General features: G+C 44.3%; 1 protein-coding gene across 1 annotated transcript in view; it reads left to right on the top strand.

Annotated features, from left to right (window-relative positions):
• The first annotated feature begins 5,968 nt into the window (after positions 1 to 5,968).
• ARID5B (AT-rich interaction domain 5B) overlaps positions 5,969 to 25,147 on the top strand; it is a 178,767-nt gene continuing 159,588 nt past the window's right edge. The window contains exons 1-2 of the mRNA XM_077894648.1: positions 5,969 to 6,412; positions 6,849 to 7,103. Of these exons, the coding sequence (XP_077750774.1) occupies positions 6,392 to 6,412; positions 6,849 to 7,103 (276 nt within the window). The 5' untranslated portion in view covers positions 5,969 to 6,391. The remainder of the gene's footprint in view (positions 6,413 to 6,848; positions 7,104 to 25,147) is intronic.

A 25,147-nucleotide genomic window follows, 5' to 3' on the forward strand; every position in this document is an offset into this window, starting at 1 on the left:
TGATGAGTTTTGAGTATATATTACCTTTGTTTTTAATATAATACTTAATTGTGACTTCATGTAATTTAATGTTTACTACTAGAGATGTTTAATAGCCAGTTTACAAAATTCCTGAAAATGTAACCATCAGCTCTGGTGAGTAAGAAATGGTTAGTTCCAGCACACCTTGAGAAATGCCTTGTGTAAACCCTGAACCAGGGTTCATCTGGTCCCCTACCTTCTTCCTGAAAAGGCTGACCAATTTCTGACCAAAGTTTACTGAAGACGAGAACAGAAACAATCTCACTATTCTTGGTATTATCTTTCCTCTGAAGTACTCAGATCTCTTTACACCCTTAGTGAATTACTACATTTACATATTTCAACCTGTAATAACAAGTCATAAAATTATCCGTCTGTGGCATGGCAAAATGTAGGTGGAGGCAGCCAAGGGACTTGCTGGCGCTTCCCGTGGGTTTGGTTGATGGCCTAGCACAGGGGGCTGCCACGACACAGATGACCAGTCTGGATAATTCTGCCACAATTATCTGAGAAATCCTGACAAAGCCAGAATTAGGGTTTGAGTCCTGCAGATAATTATAGCCATGGACAAGGAGACATAGGAAATCAGTGAGGAATGGTCCCCTTGACTTTCTGTCTAGTGATTTACCTACCATACCCACTCTGCTGCTAAATAATGAGTTGCTTAATGCCTGTCAAGTAATTTTAAGTTATAAATCACCAAATACAAGGCATCATTAACGTCTATTTGAAACTGCACAGAGAAATTTTTAGTAGGCAGTATATGAGTCCCTTAGTAGAGCCAAGAGTCCATGTCTGTACATTTTCTCGTCTTCTTTTTAAAAAATCAGGTATGGCAAGATGTTTTAACAAATCTCAGATGACTGGGATCTCTGCTCTTAGATGATCTAAGATCGCCGTCCCCAGCAATACCATGCCGAGGGGCAATTTGATCAGATTCTTTATTAACATGTGGATCACAAATGAAGCTGAAGAATTCATTTCAGCCTGTGAGTTACCACCACCCATTCCCGTCCCCCCCCCCCCCCCGCCCCCAGCATTTCACCACCTGAGATGAAATGGTGTGTCATCCCAAGAGAGGAACAAGGTCCCAATTTAGTCAAATGTCACGTACACCACCACGGTGTGCGCAATTTAAAAAAGAAGAAATGAAGCTTATTTATTTCTAAAATAAATAACCCATAAATATCAAGGCACTGGAAGGCAATGAATTGTTAACATTTAAGGGAGCTTGGGTGTCTCTGTGATCAGGGTGACTGAGTGGGACTTGGCTTTCATTTACAAATAAATTTAGGAAAACAGATTCAGCGTTGCTACCATGGCTGGAAATGGCTTGGGCAAATTTGACCCACCTTCCCTGAGAATACCTAATTAATCTCAGACCTGGGAGGAAAAATCAAGATTAAGATAGGAAGTCTCCATCTGCACTTTGGGCAGAGGAACCTGGGGCCTCGGCGTCCGCAAAGGGCATCCCATGACCCCTCCCTGGGGCATCTTCTCCGAGGGAGGGCCTTGCTGCTCCCTTGGCTTTGGCCTCGAGTGCAGGAGAAAGCGGTACCCGGCTCCCTACCGACCTTCCCGCCCGCTCCCAGGTGCAGCCCCACGCCCCCCGCAGCCCGGGAGACCAGCCACAAACCGGAGCCCCACATTGAAGATGTAGCTCAACCTTTGACCACTAGAGGTCCCCTGGAAAGCAATGACCCGTATAACCCGGTTTATCTTCCTCCAACCCAATAGACTTGTTGCACTGAGTCTTGGCGAGCCAGCTCTGCGGGAGGCCGCCTTATTAATAACGCCACCCACCCCCAGCGCCGACGGCGGCGCCAGCCGTGGAGGGGGGAGGGGACGAGGCGGTGGCTGACCCTCAGACGGGGCTGCAGTTCCCATCCACGATCCAGTCTGCAGACTCCGGGGCTCCCCCCACCCCGGACCCCACTTCCTGACCAAGCAAGACGGGAGAGCCCCTAAGTCGAGGCGCCCAGGTGGGCAGCGCGGAGTCCCAGGGACTTCCAGCCCGCGATGGGCTAGCCCAGGGACCGGGGCTGCAGAATCACCCAGCATCAGGGCCACCAGCAGGCCGGGACCCACCCTCCCCCGGCGTCGCCCCCACTCTTTCCTCCCCGCCCCCCTTCATCTCCTCCCTCTGCCTCGGGATCGCCCAAGTGGCCCCGAGTTGAGCCGGTGGAAGGAGATTAGGGAACCATTCACCGTCCCTGTTCTGATCCGGGCGGTATTTTCTGCAAAAAATTAGCGGCTTCTAGCTGGAAGAGGAAAGGAAAAAAGGAGGGGGCAGCCGAGGGGGAGCTGGAAAGGAAACAGCCAGGTTGAATTCCCAGTCTTTATCAAGCAATTCGCTCACCAGTGAAAGAAAGCTGCAGTGGCAGATTCGAGCCACATGCGGTAGTGTGTAGCAATTAGTAGATAAAATGCTGACTAAAGTGCTAAAACATGAAGTATTATTGTAGCCAAGGTCAAAAATGCTTCAGTTGTCTTTTGCAATTTGGGGGAGGGGGAGGCCCAGAGGTGCGCGGAGAGGGTTGAATTTTCGAAATGGTTGCCTTCTTTCTTCAAACTGTACTTTTTTTTTTTTTATGATCCTGTTTATTATAGCCCAAGCTGCCTAATTATGTCACTGCTGGTTTTTGCAACTAACTTAATCCTCCTGATCCTTTATGAAACGATTCACAGGCACTGAAAAAATGTGTCTACTGCTGCCCCCACCCCCTTGAGGGGGTGAGATTTAAAAAAAAATTTTTTTTTTTTTACCTCTTAAATAAACCAAAGAAAACAGAGTTGGATTGGGGGGGGGGGGGCTAGTAAAGCAGCAAGAATATAGATGTGTGGGTATAGTATAGTATAAGAAAGAACCCAGAAATAGGGGGTCATATAAACATATACTGCTTTCTTTCCCACTCCTCTTTTATACACAGTGAGTCCCAGCTACAAGCTTTTTTAATAGATAAATAAAGCAGTTGCTTTCATGATTATAACTGTCCTGAATGGATTGTCTTCTTACAACATTCAATCTGTTTATGAGTATTTACTTTACATTAGCCCAAGGACCCTGCACTGCAGGAGTTTGCCTCTATTCCCCTGGGTGTCGGTGTCTCAAGTCTTACATCTGCTCTGTGATTGATGGAGCCTTGAATCCACGTTATTACTCTCTCACAAGCAGAAATCAAACAGGCTATTAACTACATTACTTCAAAGAACTGTTTCAATACAATCTCCTTATCTTAATTGAAACTTTCTTTGTATGGATAGTTGCTACACAGATAATTTACAGGTGCCTATCAAGCATCATATTAAAGAGGTAAAACAGAGGATATTTTTTGGTTTTTGTTGTTTTTGTTTTGATTTTTTTTCTTTTTTGTAAACACACACCACTGTGATCTGTGATTTTAAGCGCCATTTACAGGATTGGACCAGGGGTTTGATTTATTAGATTTTATTATGTTCGTGGGGGTGGTAGTGGCGGTGCTGTAAAAAAGAGGGAAGATACTCCAGTGATACAGTTTTGAAATTTAACATTCATCTGATTACAAGACTGCAGATATTCAAAAATATTCAGACCTAGATCCCTGCAATTGTTAACATCTGAAAAACCTTATCGGGAGTTTACGAGAAGAGAGATTACGCAGCATGCAGCCTAGTTCAGCGCCTACCTTGAAGAGACATAGAAACAGGGTTTCTAATTAGATGAAGTCCCTCACAGACACTTAAAGACTTAGAGCACCAAAACCAGCAGAAGTTGCTTAGATGCTCTAAAGAGCTGTGTATTTTTTAAGAGAGAGATTTAATATACAATCCAGGGATACCCTCAGGCATACTGTTGAGGTTTCCTGCATAAATGCTGCTGCATTGGTCATACAGGAAACTGACTCAGAGTCGATCTCAAATATGATCTTGTCAAAATACTGCAACTCAAGTTTTTAAATATAGGATGTCTTGAACTGGATGTATATATTTACGCTAACAGGATAGAGACTAACTGAAGCCTTAGGCATCTCTCCTGTATTTAAAAAAAAAAAAAAACTTAAAATGCCCTTCAGTCAAGTCCATTCATATGTAAAAAAATGAACAAAATGGGTTATTCTAATCAAACGTCTGCAGTATGCATCCTAAAGTTAAAGAGAGAGAGAGAGAAAGCAGGGGAGAGCTGTAATTTCTCTTTGTAACCCATGTTTATAAAATAGAAAGATCAGATGAAATTTCAAGGAAGATAATTAAAGAGTGATGTGCAAGTCATAATTTGGCTAATGCAAAGATGGGAGACTGTGAATTGTTACATTGTCCTCCTTCATTGTGCAGAGTTGTGATATTACTTTAAATTATTAAAATAGTTTTCATCTTTAAGAATACCGGCTCTTTGGCATGAGCTTTTATTACTTATTGTAATTGGAGGATCTGCCATTTTCTTTCGTTTATCTCTGTGTGTATAGAAACGAGATAGATCTTGCCTTTTATTACTTCCCCATGTTCTGAATCAAAAATGTGGTTTAGATAATGTTAAGTGCCCTAATTCTTACTGCAGCGGACGCAGACGTTATGAAAAGGCATAAAAAATACACACAGAGGGTCTTTCCACCTCAAGTCACTGAATATGAGGCATTTGTGCTCTGCCGGGTGTATTAACTTCAGCCATGTGAATATAATTTTCATTAAAGTAATCCTGTTTCAACTAGATGCTGTGACTAGAGGTGAAACGTTGCGAAAGCGTTAAAAATAGCTTACTAGTAATTTCAACATCCTGTAATTTTATCACAGATCAAGTTTCAACTGTCATACTATACAGACCTTATTCCCCATATAGTACATGTTTACTTTTTTAGCATGCCAGACCCACTTTAGAAAGATTGGTGCCAATATAATAAGATCGGGGCGGGGGGGGGGCGGGAGGTGCTGGAAGGAGTGGGAGGAGAACGGGGAAGGGGGTGGGGAGCGTGGGGGAAGCGAGTACACCATTTTACATCAACACTGCGAAAATGCAATCTAGCCTGGCGGAGGACGGGCAGCTGGGTCGGGGCGAGCGAGGGCTTTGCAGTCTCTGCCTGTTCCTTGTTCTGTCGCTCTTAAGTTTCTCTGTGTTTGCATAATAGCCGTGCATGCAAACCTCGCAATGCTCCAGGGCTCCGGAACAATAAATATACACATTTAAAACCTTTATTGTCTTACGGTTCGTGCCCCCGGTTTTCAACAGCTTAATTTCTGGTTGTATTTAACTAGTTTGCAAATGGATTTTTTGCAGTTTCAAACTATTATGAGGAAGCTCCCCTCCCCTTTTTTTTTTTTTTTTGGCGGGGGAGGGGGTGGGGGTGGGGTAGGAGTCGGTATATTATTCCTGTAGCGCTGGGTTATATAAACACATTATCATTTGAGAGCGCCCTTGGCGTCCATCAGCATTGTAAACACGTACTAGTGTATATACTTCAAAATTAAAGAATGCACACGCAGAACCGGGAGCCTGAATTCATATTCCGAGCAGACTCGCTGCTCGCATTTATTGATTTATCATGCATCGTTTATTGTTCCAGTCCCTAAATGCAGTCACTGTCCGTTCAATATTGTTTGCAAAATCCTGAGATGTGTGTGCACTGCTCACTTGTCTTTCTGGGTTTTTTTTTTTTTTTTTTTTGCTGAGTATTTTTTTTGCGAAGCGAACAAATGCATTAATATTTATATGTTTATATAATCGATAACCCACTTTTCCCTTCCATGTAAATAGGCATCAAAAGATAATTTAACAGATTAGTTCTCGAAAACATGGCAGTGAGGAAGCGTAATTTAACTATCAAACAAATCTACATGTCTAATAACAGCAAATCTGCTAAGGAGCATTAGAAAGAGGAGCAGCGCCCCGGAATCTCTGCAGGAAATGTTCTTTATATTAGACATATACAAGCAGGTCCTGTCAGATGCACAGCGGAGCTCGCTAGCTCTCGTCTCCTCCAAAAATCTCATTAGACGACACCCCTAGACAAGGGAGATTGGGAAGAGGGAGATCTCATCTTCACACAGTTTTAGGGTGGATTTTATTTTTACAAGTCTTCCTATCTGGTTTTTGCCCTGATCCATCCGCTTCCCGCCGAGATCGGACGGAACCTTTCTTCCGATTATGAATTTGATCATCCCACATTTGGAAGGAAACCGACACAGTTTTGACAGGAGCTGAAAATTGAGTCGTCAGAGAAATATTAGGACATATTTTCAATCATTTTGGTGCCGAAGGGGAGGCAAGAGCTCAGTTTTATATTGAGACATTACGCCAGCTGAAGGCAGAGAATGTTTTTCCCTGCCAGGACCTGATGCAATCCATTCAAGCCAACAAGTTTGGAGAGAATGTTGAGTTCAATCAATTCAGAACGTCGAGATGGAGCCCAACTCACTCCAGGTATTTCGCTCTCCTCCGCTCCTCCGATCCCGGCACCCCCCGGCACCCCCCAGCCCCCCAGCTCACCCACACCTCTGCACCCACCCACACCCCCCACAAACTTTTCACCAAACTTTTACCCTCTGCATCCCCCCAAATCATTTTTATTGTTTAAAAAAATCCCTGCACTGATCATACATACATAATGTAATTTTACCGCCTCAGATGGAGAAGTAGGGAGAGGTGGCGGTGGGGGTGCCCGGAGTTTTTTTTTTTTTTTTTTTTTTTTTTAAAGGGAGGCAGAAAAATTGTGGGCTCTATTATTTTTCCACCCAGCTTTATATCTGTTGGCTCTTCTGTATTAAGAGTGTGGATGTCTGTGTGTAAATGTGTCTGGGAATAGATGTTTGTGCTCTGATGGCTACGTTATTTATTTGGTGCTTTTTTTCCCCTGCAGTGGGTCGGCTCACCGTGTGGCTTGCACGGACCTTACATTTTCTACAAGGCTTTTCAATTCCACCTTGAAGGCAAACCAAGAATTTTGTCCCTTGGCGACTTTTTCTTTGTAAGATGTACGCCAAAGGATCCGATTTGCATAGCGGAGCTCCAGCTGTTGTGGGAAGAGAGGACCAGCCGGCAACTTTTATCCAGCTCTAAACTTTATTTCCTCCCAGAAGACACTCCCCAGGGCAGAAATAGCGACCACGGCGAGGTGGTAAACTTATATCTCCCTCTCTTCTTTCTTTATTATCCCCCCCCCCCCCCAACACCAGTAATGCTTATTACAGGGCAAGCTTGAAAATACTGTATTCACTTCTGCAGGCGAGCAGGATCGACTCCTTTTTTAAAGGGGTAGCGCCACTAGCTGGGGCTCGAGTATTTTGCCATTGTCAGAGTTTGGCTGTCAGCTTTACAAAGAGGATCCAACTGCTGATTTTAGTCAAGATCAAATAACTTGTTCGAGAAGGGTTTTGTTCAAGGATGTGTGTGTGTGTGTGTGTGTGTGTAAGAGAGAGCGCGAGAGAGATCGTTCGCTCTCTTGCTCCTGCCGCTTGAACATCACATGCTTTTTATATATATATCTATATATATATATATATATTTTTTTTTTTTTTTTTTGCCTTTTAAGATTTTTACCTTCGCGTCTGGCTGGGTCGGGGCTGGGTGGATTTCTTTCGGTGGGTTTCGATATGGTTCACTTTTTTTTTTTTTTCTTTTTTAAAGTAAGTATTTGATATGTTTAAGAGGGCGGAAATTACGAAATGGAGGCAGAGTGAGATCAAAAGCTATTGAGTTGGCAAAGACGTGTTGAATAAAGTGATAAATGACAGGTACTGGAATAATACATTCAAATAACTTGCAGATCTGCCCGGGCGGATTTCAAAGCGGTCGTGTAACCGGCACAAACACGTTAAGCATTAACAACTATCTCTCGCCCCCACCCCCTCCCCCTCGGACAAGCCATTTGATGTTCTGGGTCTCAGTTACTCCACGCCGAGGGGACGCCTTCCAGCGCGGGGTCCGGGGCGCGGGGCGCGGGGCGCGGGGCGCGGGGCGCGGGGCGCGGGGCGCGGGCGGGCGGCGGGCGGGGGGGCGTGTGCTCGGGCCCCGGCCCCGCGGGTCGCTCGGGGGAGGGCCCGGGCCGCGCCGGCACGTTCCTGGGCGGCCGCGGGGGCGCCAGCCGCGCTCCCGGGAGGACGCCCGAGGTGAGCCGCTGTCACCGGGCGCCGGCGGCCGCCTCCCTCCGGCCCTGTCATCTGGCGTGTGGCCGCAGCTCTGCGGGCTCCCGGGTCAGCCGGCCGAGCCCCGCGCCGCGGCGCCCACCGGGGGCTGTGGGGGGAGGCTGTGCCCTCGGTGCGGCGGGGAGGGCGGGCGCGCGGCCGCCTGGCAAGGCTTTGTGTTGCCCGGGCGCGAGCAGGGGGATCAAACGGAGACTTCCGAGCGCAGCTAGCTTCGTGCCAGGCCCTCGAGCTTTCGAGGGAGCCGTACGGATCTTTTTGTTAAATGAATGGTTCCCCGCTTAACTCATCCCGGAGCGTGGAGCTGCCTGCCAGTCCTTCCAGAATTGCTTGGTCTGATGGAGTTGATTGTACTTTTGGCATCGCCCTTTCACTCCCTCTCCCCGGATCGAATTACCCATCAGTGGTCTATGCCGGTTAATTACTGGAGTTCGTCAAAACCTTCGCCCTCGGATCTGCCTCCTCGGAAATAAGCCCCGCCCTCCTCCCCGAACGTCCCCCCCCTCCGCGCCCCTCCGCGCCCCCCCGCCCCGCGCGCCCTCCCCCCGCGCCCCCCCGCCCCGCGCGCCCTCCCCCGCCAGCTCTGGGTTTTAAACGTTCCTACTTTCCGACGTCTGCCTGCAATTTTGCAAAGGTGTTGTTTGGAAATACTGTGAAAAATCCTGCAACCTACCAACAGGTTGAGCTCTTTCCCCCTCCTGAGGTCTAGCTCGGGCCCCCTCCCCCGACCCAACTTTCCTGCGCAGCTGTCTTCTTCCCCTCCCCCTCCTGATTTCTTATTATTTGCTTTTCAAATTTATTACTTCAACATGGCCTGTGATCTGGAAAAGGGAAGGATTAAATATCCAGAAAAGAGCTGGTGCCTAATAGACTTCTGACTAAACCCAGAAGGAAATTATTCAGTGTTTTATGAGATATTTTTGTGGTCACTCGCCCTTTCTCTCTCTCTCTCTCTCTCTCCCCCCCTCTCTTTTTAATTGAAATTGAAATATTTTTAAAGACCCCGAATTTGACCCCACTTGGTCCAGTTTTAATTTCTGTTGGCGTAATTAAATACTGAATTCTGATTTAAGAATAAAAGCAGTATTAGCCTAAGGTTGCATCTGTTAGAACTGCTGATAATGAATAGTACACAGTATTTTTAAATACACGAATTAAAAAAAATTGTTCATTAAGGGGAAATGAAAGCGAGCCGTTGTAATGATCTGTACATTTCGTCACTGCTATATGAGCCATACCTCCGAAAATTAATCTTGCCATTTAAAAGTAAACTCTAGGGGGTTTGGGGAGGGAGATGGCTCTATTTATAATCCTCAGCTGCATATACATCGTCTAATATTATGCATGATTTGTTTTTTAATGCTAACACGGCTGGTAATTAGCTGTATGATTATACTTGTATATTTCATTAGGACTTTGGCTGATGTCATTGTGAATTATTCAGCCATATTAAAACAATTTTCAATTGAGATAATGACACGCCTCAAAATTATGCAAATGCAGGCTGCATTGTGCAAAATAATTATGACAAATGTAAAGCAGGTAGAAAGTTTCCCAATGCAGATCGGTTTTCCACCCTGGTGATGTCATTTCCCCCCTGGCCTAAGTTAGTCATTCATTAGCTGAATAGCAGCAGCAGTCTTCTCTGGAGGAGAGCCTACAGAAACCAGCATTTACTGCAGGCACCTAGAGGGGGCAACAGGGTCCTCTCGTTAAGAAATTTGCTTTGTTTTCACTTACTCCATTAACTTGTTTATATACAGCGAAATGATTTTTGTTATTGATTTTAAATAGTTTTGAATGATGCATTTAGCCATTTGCAAAGTGTAACTGAAAGAGAAAGGTTTCTTGGTGATGTGCACTGTTACTTGGAGAAAATGTTCAGCACATTTAATCAGCCAGTACAGTTTATTTTAAGTAACCAAATGGAGGTTAATAATTTCTTGATTGAGCTGACATCAGCATCCATTTCCAAAGGACAGCCAGGACTCGGTATGCTTTTTTGGTTTAAGAGAACCATTCTATTTATGATCTCTTGAAATGTAAAGACGTCAGTTCCAAAAGCAGGAAAATTATCATTGTGCAAGATTAGAAATAGCGTCCCTGTGTGGTGTGCTATGATCTGCGGAGGGCCTTTTTGGGGAATGCTTTATTGATCCTTGCAGTAATTGTATGAGGCTGGATAAGGCAGGACTTTGCATGCCATTTTACAGATGGAGACAGAGGCTTAGAGAAATTATATGGTTTGTCAAAGGTCACCAGGCTAGAACCTAGGCCTTCCTAAGCTTTAGGGTTAGTTTATTTTCCCACTGAATCCTACCCCTGGCACCAGAGTTTTAACACATCATATTATATTCTAGAAGTGTGCACTAATGTGGGCAGCTCCTTGTTCATTTTAGAATCATGACTAGTCAATCCATTTTGCCAAAGGTCACCAGATTTTGGGTAGCAGAACCATTCGTCTTCTATAAAGTTCAGCAAATTCGAGCTAGTGGTATCTACCAAGAACAGTTGTGTTTTAATACCATTATTAATAATCATTAACAATGTATTATTAGTAATAATAATTGTGATAATGACTTACTGCCGCCTTTGCATACTTCCAGCGCTGGCAGCTGGCGTTGAGGAAGAGCAGTCCGGAAGGAGTCACATATTGATTCTGCAGCTTAGTATTTGTTTGACCTTGAACCAGGATGAACACTCTGAGCCTCAGTTTCCTCAGCAGCAAAATGGGGACAATAGTAAGGCTTACTGTGGGTTGTTGTGAATATCAAGAGGCACTGTATGGGCAAAAGTACTTCAAATACGGCGCAGTCCTTAAATAAGTAGAAAAGAGTGATGATTGTGGAGGCCTTTATTCTAGAAATTCTTAATTTATAAACAATAAGCAGGATTACTTTTATGCCTGTGTAGAGGTTCCCAGGCCTAATCATGATACTGTCTTAAATTACCATGCAAGTGAATAGCAGGGCCATCTACAAGGAGTTAAGTGTCTTTAGTAATTACCCACAATTGCCACATTCAGCCACTACTGGCAAAGTAGGCGGGTAATTGGTTCTGTTACTGGGTAACTTCTGATTACATTCATTTTCAAATTGCCAAGCGCTTAATCTATTGGCAATATACCCTCTTAAAAGACGTGGATGTGCAGGCTTGGATTTCAGCCTGGCCGTGGGCTGGATTCTACAAGAAGCTTTACTGGTCACCCGCAACTGTGCATGTGGATGAGTAAGCTAATGATGTCAGTAAGTCAAGATCAAGCACACTGGGCACTTCAGATTCTAGCATGTAGTCAGGATTTCTACAAGTGGTTACTTATCTGGTTAAAAATGGTCAAAAACTCATATTCCAGACCCCCGTTGAAACTAACTCGATTGGAATCTCTGGAATTGGGGCCCAGGATCCTGCATTTTAAACATCGCCTCACTTTTCTAATCTATAAAATGGAAATATAGTACCTGCTCCCTAGGATTGCCTTCAGGATTAAATGAGTTGATACATGTAACGTGCTCACAACTGAGATCGGCACATAGTAGATTCTTCAATAGTGGTTGACTCATTGTTATTATCGTTAATATTCGTATTGTCGTTCTCATCGATGTTTGAGACCACGACCACTGCCTTTCCTAAAGAAAGGTTTTCTCTATGAGAGGACAGCATATAGGTGAGTTTGCTAGGACAAATTAGCCAATACAGGTCTCCCAAAATCGGGTTGGCTTTCATCCAGATGATGGGTTTAGTTATGTCACCAAAATAAAAAGCTCCCTGAAGATTTACATTTCAGTATGAAAATATGTTGTCCTCTGGATCGGCAGGATTTGTTTAAAAGATTGCCTGACTGGATCACATCTCAGGTTCATCAGACACGTTCTAAGATCTAGGAGGTGCTGCGCTGACTCTGTTGTGGCTGTGGATGAGTGGCTGGCCACTCAGTCTCTGGCCAGTATCGATGAGCTGACTTTTTTAAAAATTTCTGAGCCCTCTTCAGTGACCTCACTGGCCTTGGACAATTTCTTTAGCTTTTCTGAGCCTGAGTTTTTCCGTCTGTAAAATGGATCTAATAATGATCTCTACTTTGTCAAGAGAATTAGAAACAAGCGAAAAGGGCCTGCCACCTAGCATAGCACTTCCTACACAAGAGCTCAGCAAATGGGGGATGCAGTTACAGCAGTTTTTGGTAGTTTTAGTAATGACCTTCCACATGGAGAAGGAGTAACTTTGCTCTAACTGGTTGGCCCTTCAGAACTAGGGTGAGAACTCATGAGCTCTCTGGAGAGAATTTAGAGGACGGTGACAGGCATCAGTGAGCTCAGGCCTAAGGGCCAAATCTGGACCACTGTTTTTGTAAAGTTTTATTGGAACACGGTCAGACTCCTTTGTTTACGTATTGTTTATAGCTGCTCTCAGGTTACAGGGGCTGAGTTGAGTAGTTGTGACAGCGACCATATGGCCTGCACAGTGGAAATTATTTACTGTTTGGCCCTTTACAAAAGCGTTTGCTGACCCCTGGCCTATGAAGTTGATCATATAGGGAACGGGATTGTGTACTTTTTTTTTTCTCTTTCTTACATGGGTTGGAGGAAGGCCCAGTAATACTAAGAAATAATTTAACAATATCTGTCAAAAATATGTACATAAACAAATCTGTTTCAGCATTGATTCTAATGATGTTAAAATTTGAGAATCAGTAGAATATGTACTGAGTTATATTTTGTGTGGTTCACATCCTAACTCCAGCAAATGTTGGTATCCTCTATCTTGAGTTAATCAAAAACTACTTGTTGAGTGCTAACCATGTACTCAGAGCTCTGCTAGGTACAGAGATGAATGTAAAACAGTTCATGGTGTGACCCTGTTTCTCAAGAAGCTTATCAATCTTCATAGAGAGATGAGATCAACACGTTTTTAAAAATGTAAAAACAACATAAGAACGTTATATAACACGTTGGTGAATTGTGCTGACAATAAATGTGATGTGTGTTCAAAGGAAGGCTCGCTACTGTCATGAGTTTGGAAAAAGCATTTATTCAGCTCCGCAGATATTGATTGAAGGCCTACTGTGTGCTGGACGACAGGATACAGAGATGAAGGAGAATGGCCTCAGCCCTCAAAGTGCTCATCGTTTACTCCCATGGACAGACATTGGTCACAGAAAAGCCGTCACGCTCTTTCTGTACTCCTTGGTTCAAGTGGAGATTAACCAAAGTCACTATTTATAGACTTTCCTGATTCTTTCTGAAAACTGGAAAGTATTGTCTTTATCTTTGAAGCCTCTGTCACTCAGTGCGCATTTATAGAGCACCTACAGAGCCTGTTCTGGGCCCTAGGGATACAGTAGTGAACGAGATAGACAAGAATCCTGCCTTCAGGGCTCTTCCAGGGCTGTGGTTGGTTTTACCCTCCCCTGTACTCTGCACATGTGCTTTCTGTGATGGTTATCTGTGTTCTGTTCCTTTGCCTGTCCCTCCCCTCCCCCTCCTCCCCAGCCTGCTGCTGTTCTCCGGAATGGAGGGCTGTGCCTTACTCACCGCTGGGCCCCCCCAAAGCATTCAGCACTGGTCACTAAGTATTTCTTGAATGACTGAATGACATCAGTCATCTAAAACGTTTTTTCCCACAGCCTGCTTTCCGTAAGGTCAGCCCGGTTTCTTCCTGGCAGAGGACCTACGACCGAGCAGTCACTCACATGTGGGCTGGCTCCAGCACACCCCACCTCACCCATTTTCTTTCTCTTCTAAAATCCACAGTTGTTTCACACCAAAGATGTGAAAAAAGTGTAAAGGGTTTTCTTGAAGAGTACTCACCAGAGAAATTGGTGCATATTTGAGAGTGATGATGAGTCTAGAGACAGCATCCCCACGTTTGAGTACTTCTCCCATCTTCAGCCTTCAGCTCATAAAAAGTTGGGGCTGCGGGGTGGCAGTCTGACCAGACCCCGGCTATCGAGGGAACAATCACTCCTCCTCACCTGAGTGTGGTTGGCAGTTCCTGTGAGCCAGCATGCTGCTCGGGCCGTTGGTCTTAACTAGGCCAGTGTTTGATAGTGAGTCAAGATTGTAAGCAATTAAAACCTCCCTTGACATTTAGAGTGTCAGGCACCTACTAGGAAATGTTATTTTTATGAAGTGCACGAGTCCATACATGTAAATACTGCGTTATTAATTATTAATAAAGTGTACCATTGTTCCTAGTGGCATCTAGTGATACATGACTCAAGCTCATTTATCAAAGTCTAGTTTTAACCAATATCCAGAATATAATTGCTCGAATCAAATGCATTTGCTTGTCATTTTTTATAGCCAGGGTAGTTGGATATTTGCCATCCTCCACTCAGAATAATACCGTAGCTAGTGATTACCCGTTGGTTTGGCTTTTAAAGAAATTTAGAACAAATTTATCGGTTGTTGGCTTAAAGATTCATCCGCCTCCCAGAAATGTGGTCTCAGATTTCCTGCATTTCTTGAAAACTCTGCTCCAGTGCCCTCGCACAGGCACGGATGGCTTTTTCCAGCCACGCCGTGATCTCTGCCGGCTTGCGGGAGATTAGAACCCAGGCCTTGGCCTTCAGAGAGCATGGCTCGCATCCTGGACTGAGAACGTCCGTATCGACAACACATTTCCGACATGCAGATGATGATTATTGCTGAAAGGATGCTTTAGAATCATGCTAATGGCATCAGTCTCCAGCACACACTTGGGTAAATTAATTCCGCTTTTAAAATCAGATGTACTGTTAGCAGCGTCAAAGATGGATATTTGACATTTATCACACTAGACGAGGACGTGTGGTTTAATTACATGAATTTTCTCTAGAATCTTTGCGGCTGTATAAAGAGACGCACAGTGGCGTGTGTCCTTGCACGAGTGACCATGAAGTTCACAGCCCTGTCCCACCCCTGTGCCACGGCGAGGAACGCAGCAGGGAGAGGCCGTGCATTACTGTTCAATCCAGTGGCCCCAGAAACGTCTTTCCCCCTTACCATACCTTTCCTTCTCGTGACTCCGAGCACACCCAGGCTGGGTAACACACCCCCTCCTCCCCGGAGCTGAGTTCCAAGCCTGATCGGTGGCACTAAACATTAAACTCTTGTCTTTGAGAATAATAGGCTTTGCTTTCTACACCCTCAAGCATGTTGAGCTACTGTGCAGGCTGGAAAATAAAAATGTTCTAATTGTGTCTTTTAAATAAGCATAGGAGTGAATTAATTAGACCATATTTTGTCTTTAGTTGCTTAGTTACACAATAGTATTCCTGAGCACGAGTAAGATAAATTGGCTCTTTTTGTGCTGCCTGTCCTTTAATCATAATTACTGTATTGCTTAGGAGAGTAAAGCATACATAGATTTTGAATTTTTTATTAATAGTCAAAAATATGCACATGATATATAAAGTATATGCTGTGCAACCTGTTTTATATGCTTTTATGTGGGAAGAAGTTTTATTGTGGTGGTAACATTTGCATTAGTTGCTCAAAGATGTAGTTCTGGGAAATACATAATTGAAATGTTTTTGAATTGCTTTTTCTGGCCTTTTCAATCTTATTCAAAATAATAGTGCCTCCAGTCCTGGAGCAGTCATTCTCATTTGATTTAACATCTTTCTTTGCACTGCATTGCGAGGCCCGGCCTTAACCCTGCAGAGCCTAGACGGGGCTCCGTGATTCGTAGGCCTCAGACATCGCACCTTATGTTTTTGGGCTGAAGCTGTTGGGGGAGGGGGTGTCCGGGACAGCGGGGCAGCACAGCACCTGCATCCCGCAGCCATGAAATGCCCTTTGCCTTTGGCACAGTCCCACGTTCCTTGCAGAAGGTTCCAGGGTTAGAGATCATTAAGAGTTTGTTCTAACCGGGGCTGGACAATGCTATATTCTTGCCTTCTGGGGTCTTGCAAAATGGGATGTGGCTCCCAAAACTTGGGTTTCTGGCCCCCTATCTACACCCACCCTCCACCGAGGAGGTAGCAAGAGCTGGACAGCTTGATATAGTTATCGAACAATGGGAGAGTCTGGCTTAAGACGTAGGATGCATGCTGGGTAAATGTATGTGAAAATTGACCCCATTGTTCTGTTGTATTTGAAAAGCAAGTAAATTATTTACAGATATTTGCTAATTAAAGCACATGTTGTTTTACCAGCACAAAAGAACACAGTATAACTGGAGACAAAGAACTAAGTGCAAATAATTTAAACTTGCTAATTCTGTGTATTTTTCTTAAGGGAGGAGTGTTTTTAAAATATGTATAAATACATACATTATAAAGTGTGCGTGTATGTATATACGGCTCTGCATGTGTGGGTTTTGGTTTGTTTTGTTTTGACACCCCCCTCCCCCATGGGGAAGCCTTACATGCTACAGGCCGGGGTATCACCCGTTACTTGTCTGTGGGCCTTCCCCAAGCCTCCTGTGGAACATGGAGGTGGAAATCATTGTGAGGGAGTACTGTCTTCCCTTTGGTCCAAGCTCTGCTTGCCGTCCTCTGGTTTGAGCTCAGCTCCGGGTACCACTGGAAAAAAAGAAACTATCCAGGTATTATACCAGAGTATAAAAACGTTCTTGCTCATTGCCTTGTTCTCTGACTTCCCTCCACGACAGGACAGGTTTGGTTGTTTTTCTTCTGTGAAAACCTGACCTTGGCGATATTCTGGTTGGAAATTGGCATTGTGGAATGAGGGCCTCTGACATGGGGTGAAGGGTTCCGATGCAGAGAAGGTTGCTGAGAACATGCTCAGATTCTCAGAGACCTTCTCCTGGCTGGAATATTGGCGTATCCATAGGTGCAGCCGGTCCCTCTGGTCTGCCAACCGCACAGACATGTTTGGTTTCAGGTGTGACTGGCTGGACATCCCTTTGGCTTTGTTGATAATGAGGATCAAGAAGACTTGCAGTGGTTATCTAAGAAAAAGACTGGGCCTGATTTGCCATGGACATTTTAATAGATTTATAGGATATTCAAGAGAGCAAGTCCAGCCCCCTCTATTTAATGTATGCAGAAAGGCCCAGAACAGTCTTAGGCCTAGAAGCCAATGCCCTCAGACACAGTGGTCTGCTGCTTTGGGGAAGATGGGCTGCTCTCTTAAGGTTCTAGTCTGAGGAAAGTTAGGCAAGTGTTTCCCATGGGTGTGTCCTGGGTGGGTCATTCTAGTGCCCTGTCTTATACCAGTAGATGGTGTCTCTGTGTGACATCACTCGTATAAAATCACTAATGGGAATACGGACATTAGTGCCAAGATACTTACCCAAGGGTCAGTGATTACGAAGAAACCAGGCTTCATGTTCACAGTCCCCTCTTTAACATCTTCTTTCCTGAAGCTAGGAGGACCCTCAGATAGTATTATTTATATTAGCTTAAGAAAAGCTTTGCTGAGATGGCATTCTTTTTTTTTTTTTAAATTTTTTTTTAATTTTTATTTATTTATGATAGTCACAGAGAGAGAGAGAGAGAGCTGAGATGGCATTCTTGACGGCAGGTGGAATTGGCATTTCTGCCACTATCTGATATTCGTGGATGGTTTCTTCCATTCAGAAATGTTTGTTGCATTCCTACTATGTGTCATTTCTCTCTAGTAGGGATATTATGAGTGAACACAGTGACTAGCACACAGATAAGGAATTCTGTTCTCATAGAACTTACTCATTCTCTCATAGTAAGAAGCAATTTGATTGATTTATCCAAAATGGTGGAAAATCGTCCCCATACATTTTGGTCTTGGAACCACATTCGCACTTCCTTCTTCTAAAGTTTTCTTTTTTCTATGTCTTTGCAGCCCAGAGAAAATGCCCCAACTTTCTCTTTTCCAAAACCATCCACCAAAGTTTTACACACAGTGTTTTCAGTGAAGTTACATTTTCTGTTTATTGAGTAGCTGTTATGTGTGAGGCATTGCATATCTACTAATATATAAATTAAATGCTCATCTAATTCTCAAAGAAATTCTCTTAGGTCGGTTGTATTGTGACATTTTCGTACTTTATAGATGAGGCGGCTGAGGCCAAAGGAGGAACTTGCCCAAGGTCATGTATAGTTAAGACTCAGAACCACGATTGAAATCCGGGTTTTCCATGATTCTTCCAGAACTGGTGACCTTCCTGTCCCCCTCTCACTTTAGAAGATATTGAGGGGCTGACAATGGGGCTTTCATTATATACTGACCAATTCTCTCTTTGAATTTTCATGAATATGGTTTCTTTTAGTCCTTTATTTATTAGTTCAGCATATGGCTTCTATCCTGCTCTCTAGGAACGTGCAGACAAATTGGTGGTTGACAGATACACAGATGACTCAGTAATAATACTGTGCACTTGAGGAATAAAACATTTAAAAGGGTTCCTTAAATCCCCCCCACCCACCCCAAGGCAGGCGTGTGGTGTATCTCACACATTGCACAGGAGAGGAAACTCAGCCTCAACCCCCCCCTCCCCAAGAGCAACATCTGTGTGCTGCACAGGGCCCTGGAGAGACAGAGGTAAGAAACCAGGCAGATCCTGCCTTCATGGAGCTTCCCGTCAGGTGGAGAGTGCGTAATTAATCAAACTGTCACAAGCAATAGGTCATTGTGTGGCATGGACAGTGTGACAGAGTAAAAATACAGGGACCTATGACAGGCATGCCTGGTCTTGTTGGGAAGCTCTGTGAGAGCGCTTTGGAAGAAACAACATTTGAACTCAAGTCCAGAGAGATTCTGATGAGGACTTGGGAAGAGGTTTCTTACCAAGATGTGGAGGTGGGAGCAGTGTCCCTCCAGGAAGATTTCTGGGCTAAGCCTAGTCTTCGTGAATCCAGTAAACAGGTTAGAGATGGCCACTGATGCATACCGGAGGCACCTATTGTTCTAGATGTCATTGAGACACCTAGATAGCATCTTCAGAGCTGAATTACATTGGCCACCTGTGGAGATATTGAAAACAGGGGGTCAATAAACTAAGGCCCACTGGTCAAATATGGCCAGCTGCCTGTTTTGTAAATAAAGTTTTATTGGTACACAGCCACTCCCAGTTGTCGACAAATGGTCTTGGCAGCTTTCACACTGTGGTGGCAGAGTTGAGTAGTTGTGACAGAGACCATGATGCGCTAAGCCAAATATATTTACTATCTGGCCCCGTACTAAAATGACATTAATAAAGGGGATAGTCAAACGAGATACTTACGGCTTCACTCATGACCTTTTATTTACTCCTTACGACTGTAATACCATGAGGTGGGTTTTAGCATTGTCTCCATTTTTGCGGGAAGACAACCTGAGAGGTTAGACAGCTTGTCGAGGTTTCTAAATTCCTTCACCAGGTAAATGACAGAGACGGAATGGGGACTTGAGCTGTCTCAATTCCAAAACACAGATGGCAAATGCATTGCACTGTCCTGTTGACAAGTGGAGGAAACACAGGCGCTATGAGAAAAGGGGTCTCAAATTCGCTGAGATGTTCCTCTGTGAAGTGAGGCCTTGCAATAATGGGATCCCTCTTTCAAGGTCCTATTCAAAAGCCACCTCCTCCATGACATCTTCTACTGTGTAGGGAAGAAGGGGACCTAGGGCAGGTGCACATGCGTGAGTGCCCACCGGTCCAGGTAGGCAAGACCAAGTGGAATGAGGCCATCTGAGAGAAAATATGATGCTTGAGGGAACCGGGGACATGTGACTCATACAAATATTGCTACTCCCATCCTGCTGATCATTGCGGGGCGGGAATGCCATTACATATTGCCAGGTCTTTCCACTTTTCAAGAGAAGTGTCAGAAATCTGAGTTTTTGTGTGAGTTTAGTTGGCAGTTTAGTTCAACTTTCAAAAAACACTGTGGGCCAAACAAAACCTATCCTGGGTCTAGATGTGGCCCCCCATCCCCTCCCTCACCCCCAGCTGCCACCTTGCACTCTCTAGAGCAGAGCTTTGGACTATTCCATCCTTAAACCGCTCTTGTATTTGGCCCATTTTCTGCAAATAAAGCTATTGGTCCTAAAGGGACAGCAAAGAAATGAGAAGGGCAATGCCAAGTAGACAAAGCCCTCTCCCTTCTCTCGAGCCAGAGTTCCACAGGTCTGGAGGGACAACAGGAATGGCTGTGCTGAGACAGCAGGGCTCTGTCCGGGGGCCCGCAGTTAGGCCTGAAGGCACAGGACCTGAGATGCAGAAGGAAGCGTGCGCGAGTGGGAACATGGCCTGTGGTCGTGCTGCAGGACACCTGGGGAAGGGAAGCTTGGGAGAGGCTAGAAGATCACTAACTCTCATGGATGGGGTGTTCTGAGGAATGAGGGGGACAGAGGAGGACATTCATCCTTGACAGGAGAAGCCATAGGCAGATAGAGAGGTAGGACACGGCAATATTGGCTGTGGTCGGCTCTGGGTGAGAGGGCAGGGATTTAGTGGAAAATAAGGTCCACTGAGGCCAGACTTTAGGGGATCTAGCAGGTCAGGCTTGTCTTGAATCTGAAGGCAATGCTGATTAGTAATTTCACCTGTGCATTTTATCTTTCCGGTAGAAATATAAACTCTTAGTCTAGAAGCTTGAGAAAACCAAATGGGCATATATACTCTGCCAGTTACTAGCTAGAGGTCATCTTGGTCTGCTTACTTAATCTTGTTGGGATCTCAGTTTCTTTACCTGTAAAATGGGTTCATCTTGCAGGGCCGTGAATATCCAATGAAATTTATATGGGCACAGAGCGCCAAACCGTGGCCTGGCATCCTAGGCCTTTAGCAGATGCTAGTTATCGATCCTTCCTGGTCAGGGGCCAAATCATAACGTTATTGTCTCAATGAAGTATGTCAGGTGCTAGACTGTTAGTAGCTCCTTAAGTAATGGATTGGCTGAGTAGTTGGACTATTAACTATTGTTCGAAAAATGGTAACTAAAAAAACTTAATTTGAATAGAGTTTTAACTTCCTGGCTTCCCATCTGTCCCAAGGCTTTTCTGGCTAGGTGCAGAGTTTTTGATCCATGTTTGGGGTTTCTGGTCAAGTCTCTGTTCTGATCTGTACTATTTAGGCCTTAAAGGACCTTGAGGGGGGCGTCTTCCCCATCATCCACAACAACATAGGGTGAGATGGGAGGATGATGGCATCAAGAGACAAAATCTGCCTTCCAGATGTTCCATCTTGGTACGCCAAAGAAAGTGCAAACCTGCTTCTCAGGTTCTGCCCCCCCACACCTTGTGCTACAAGGAAACTGGGGTTGATCTGCTGAATGTGCACAACATTGAATTTATTTAAAATCGTCTCCCTCACTTTCCCGCTGTTTAAAAAAAGCCTCTCCAATTTCCTATTCTTACCACCCCACCCCACCCCACCCCCGATCTAAAAAACGTGTTTGACCCCCCCGAGATGGATGCTGCCTCTCCCTCCTCCTCTGTTGGTGGTGGTGGTAGGGAGTGTATTTTGCACGTATCTTGAAGATGTACAAGGGCAGGTTCTTTTAAAAAGCAAAAAACCATCAGCAAAGGGATGCAAAGGGAAGGGAAGGGGTCCCAGCCAAAATGGCTGGGGGATCTCAGACGAAGGATCTTCAAAATAGAGACTGCCTGCTGGGCCATTAAATCCTTTTGCTTTGGGTTAATCCCACAGTGTATATCAGATTACTGAATTCAGATGAAAACACTGCTGTAGTACTCAGTCTCCTCACCAAATTATTCCAAAATCGAGTGTACATGGGTTATAAATACAGAAAATAATTGAATTCTGTGTGTCTTAAGTGAAATAATCTGTTCCATTCTGTTTCTTGTGAATATTCTCCATAATAGTCTAATTGTGTTTTGTGCTCCTGGGAGCTGAATGTGCGTTCAGCAACAATGCATTGGGTTGTAAAATATGCATCCCCAACTATCTGGGCAGGCAAAAAGAAGGATCTAGTAAAAAGGCTGAAGATGTTTTTCCTAATGCAAATTATATGAATCACATAAATGGTAGTGTCTTTTAAAATTATCAACAGGCTCTGGTTTTTTCTTTCCAGTTATAGGTCCTGTTTCTCACTCCACATTTTTGATGTTATAGATCAGTAATTCAATAGACAGCCAAGCAGGTGTTCAAATCACTCCTGACCCCCCGAATTCCTTAAATGACCCCTCGAAGCAGTGGAGTGAAAACATTCTCAGCATGTCAGAATATTGAGATATCTCAGTTGCCTTAATTTTTTTTTTTTGGCTTTAATTTTTAAAGGCAATTTTCTGCCCTTTTTATTTGCTTGTTTGTTTCTCTTTTTAAGCAAAGAGAAGCCACATCTTGATCTTGGCCATGAAGATTGGAGGATTGTGTATCTACAGGGCCCGAAATTGTGTTCATAAGCAACACAATTCTGACTGGTCAGCTGTGCCAAGGGCTTTCCAAAGATGAATCTGGAAAAGGTGGGAGGAGGAAAAGAGAGAGACAAGGCTTGGGCTTCTTCTCTGGTAGCTAAGGATGTAATACAATACTGCTCTTGAAAAACATTTCTATTTTTAAACATAGGCCTTTTGGCTGCAAATTTTTATTCAATTCAATTCAACCCATATTTATTAGTATATCCGGGGTACTTTGGGGGCAAAGAGATGAGTAATATCGGCTCCTTTTGCTTTAGTTGCTTCAAGGAGAGAAAACATAAAGTTACCCTTACTTGGCAAGAATGTCTTTTACTTTGCCCTTTCATCCAGGAACGTATGCTCATATTGTTAAATAGTGTTCTTGGAAATTTTTGTTGGTCCTCACCCGCCCAAAAAAGAAAAGTTCTCTTCTATAGGCAGTTGTTTCTGGATTTAGGCAGTTGCAGGAAGCGTTTTTCCACTTATCAACAGAAATTCGGCTAATTTTCAAGCGTAGTTGAAACTGGTATTTAGCACCTTCTTTTATAGACTTCATTTCATTATCATACAAAAATGTGTACATGTATCCCATATTAAAGATGAATATATTTAGTTATCTATTGTATAACAAGTTGTCCCGCAATTTGTGTCTTCAGACCACATTTATTACTGTTTCTGTGGGCTAGGAGTGTGGGTAAGGCTTAGTGGGGTGCCTCTGGCTTAGGGTTTCTCCAAGTTGCAGCCGCGGTGCCCTCCTCAGCTATGGTCATTTCAAAGTTCACTTGGGTAGAATCTACTTCTAGGTGGACTCACTTGCCTGTTGGCAGGCCACAGGTCCTCCAGGGCTGTTGGACTGAGGGTCTCCTTCCTTCTGGCTAGTGGCCGGGGCCTCCCTCAATCCCTCGCTGTGGTTTCTCCATGGGCCAGTTTCCAGTGTGGTGGCTGACTTCCCTCACAGTGTGTGAGAGAGACAGAAGCCACAGACCTTTTGTAACCTAATCTCAGAAATGACATACATTTGCCTAATTCTGTTTGTTGGCTGATGTGCAACCCACACTCAAGGGGAGAGTATTACCCAAGGGCATTAATATGAGGAGGTGGGCATTGAGGGGAGCCATATTAGCAGTCAGCAATGGAGCCAGCCACTTTAGTGTAAGGCTAGTCTGATGAGGGTTGAATGATACTCTTTTTACCCTCTCTTTGCTCCTTTTTTTTTTCTCTCTCTCTCTCTCTCCTTTTGTTGTTACGTATTCTCCTTGGGTGGTTCCTTCCAAATACCTCTTCGCTCTTCTGGGCGTTTAATTATAGGAGACGTACATGGTAGACAGCAGATTGCTTTAATCTTTTAAAGATTTGATAGTCTTAGAGCATGTCAACAAGCCATATTGGGTCTTTCTTAAACCTAACATCTTGATCAGTGAATTTGGAGAGTTTTGCTGGAAAGGGCATTGGTTCTGGTATAAGGCTGCAGAGAGAAGGGGAAGGAGGACCCTATACCTGATATAATTAAACAGGCTCCTTAATCTATAAGAAAACAAGTATGTTTCATGCACAGTGGTTGAGGAGGGGCAATAAATCAGATTGGTATATGTCCATGTAAAGACCTAAACGTTCAAATGAAAGGGACTGTTGTCCTGGATTGTGTTTCTGACGAGTGCGTCTACAGGAGATGAGCATGTCCTAGCTACCCACCAACCGTGTGCATATGTCAGAGAGCAGCTGGCCTTCTACCTTTTAAAGTCTGTGGAAATCAGCTATTTCACAGGAAAACTTATCTATTTCTCTTTCTGGGAAGATATAACCTGGTTTTTAACAAGCTGTTCAAAGCATACATGTGTAGGCATAAAAGTTTGAAGAAAAGATGACATTGAGCAAATTTTGGTCCATTTTTAACAATGGAAGTTGATTTCTAGGGTAGCTTCCATGTTCAACCCACAGGAAACGTAGAGAAAAGGAATCTGGATTCGGATTTAGAAGCATGCATCAGCTATAAGACATGAACCATGGTGTGTGCGTGCGTGTGTGTGTGTGTGTGTGTGTGTTTAACCTTGAGTTTGACATTGTGCCTGTGTATCCTCTGTTTTCTCTGCATGCGTGTTCTGTATTCTTTTTCCCCCTCCACCCCTCCTGTCCTCACCTTGCTAGCTCCTTCTGTTCCTTAGGGTAATAGCAGAGAGTCTTCTCCAACCACTCGATTTTGAACTCATCCCCAGTAACACCCCAGTCTTCCATGATTGCCTCTTCTAGTTCTTTTCCTTCTGCTTTTGTTTATTACGTGGCTTCTCTGCCCCACCCCACTCTCCCCTAATGCACACACCCCATACATACGCTACACACTGCACTGAATGACGGTAGGCTCCAAGAAGATAGGGATTTTGGTCTGTTTTATTTCTGACTGTAACCCCAATGCCTGACATATAATTGGTGCTCCTTACATATTTGTGGAATGAATGAAATCACTTATGACAGTTTCTCATTATATAAATCATATTTAGCTGAGGGCTATTGTTGATTGTCTACCCAACTCCCCCCACCCCGACCACCAACCCCAGACAGGCAGCCATGATTCAGGGGTTTCTCTCCCAGCTACCCTAGCACCTAGCACAGCTTAGAGTAGATGCTCAGAACATCAAGAAGGGAAGAGTGAATGGATTCTCTGGCAAAGGACTAAAAAGAGAGGAGCCTTCATTTCCTAGCTGAGAATAGGAGGCTGCGAGCACCATGCATTTTTGAAGGGGCAGCACCAGTGTCTT

The sequence above is a fragment of the Canis aureus genome, chromosome 4, assembly GCF_053574225.1.
Source record: "Canis aureus isolate CA01 chromosome 4, VMU_Caureus_v.1.0, whole genome shotgun sequence".
Lineage (NCBI taxonomy): Eukaryota > Metazoa > Chordata > Mammalia > Carnivora > Canidae > Canis > Canis aureus.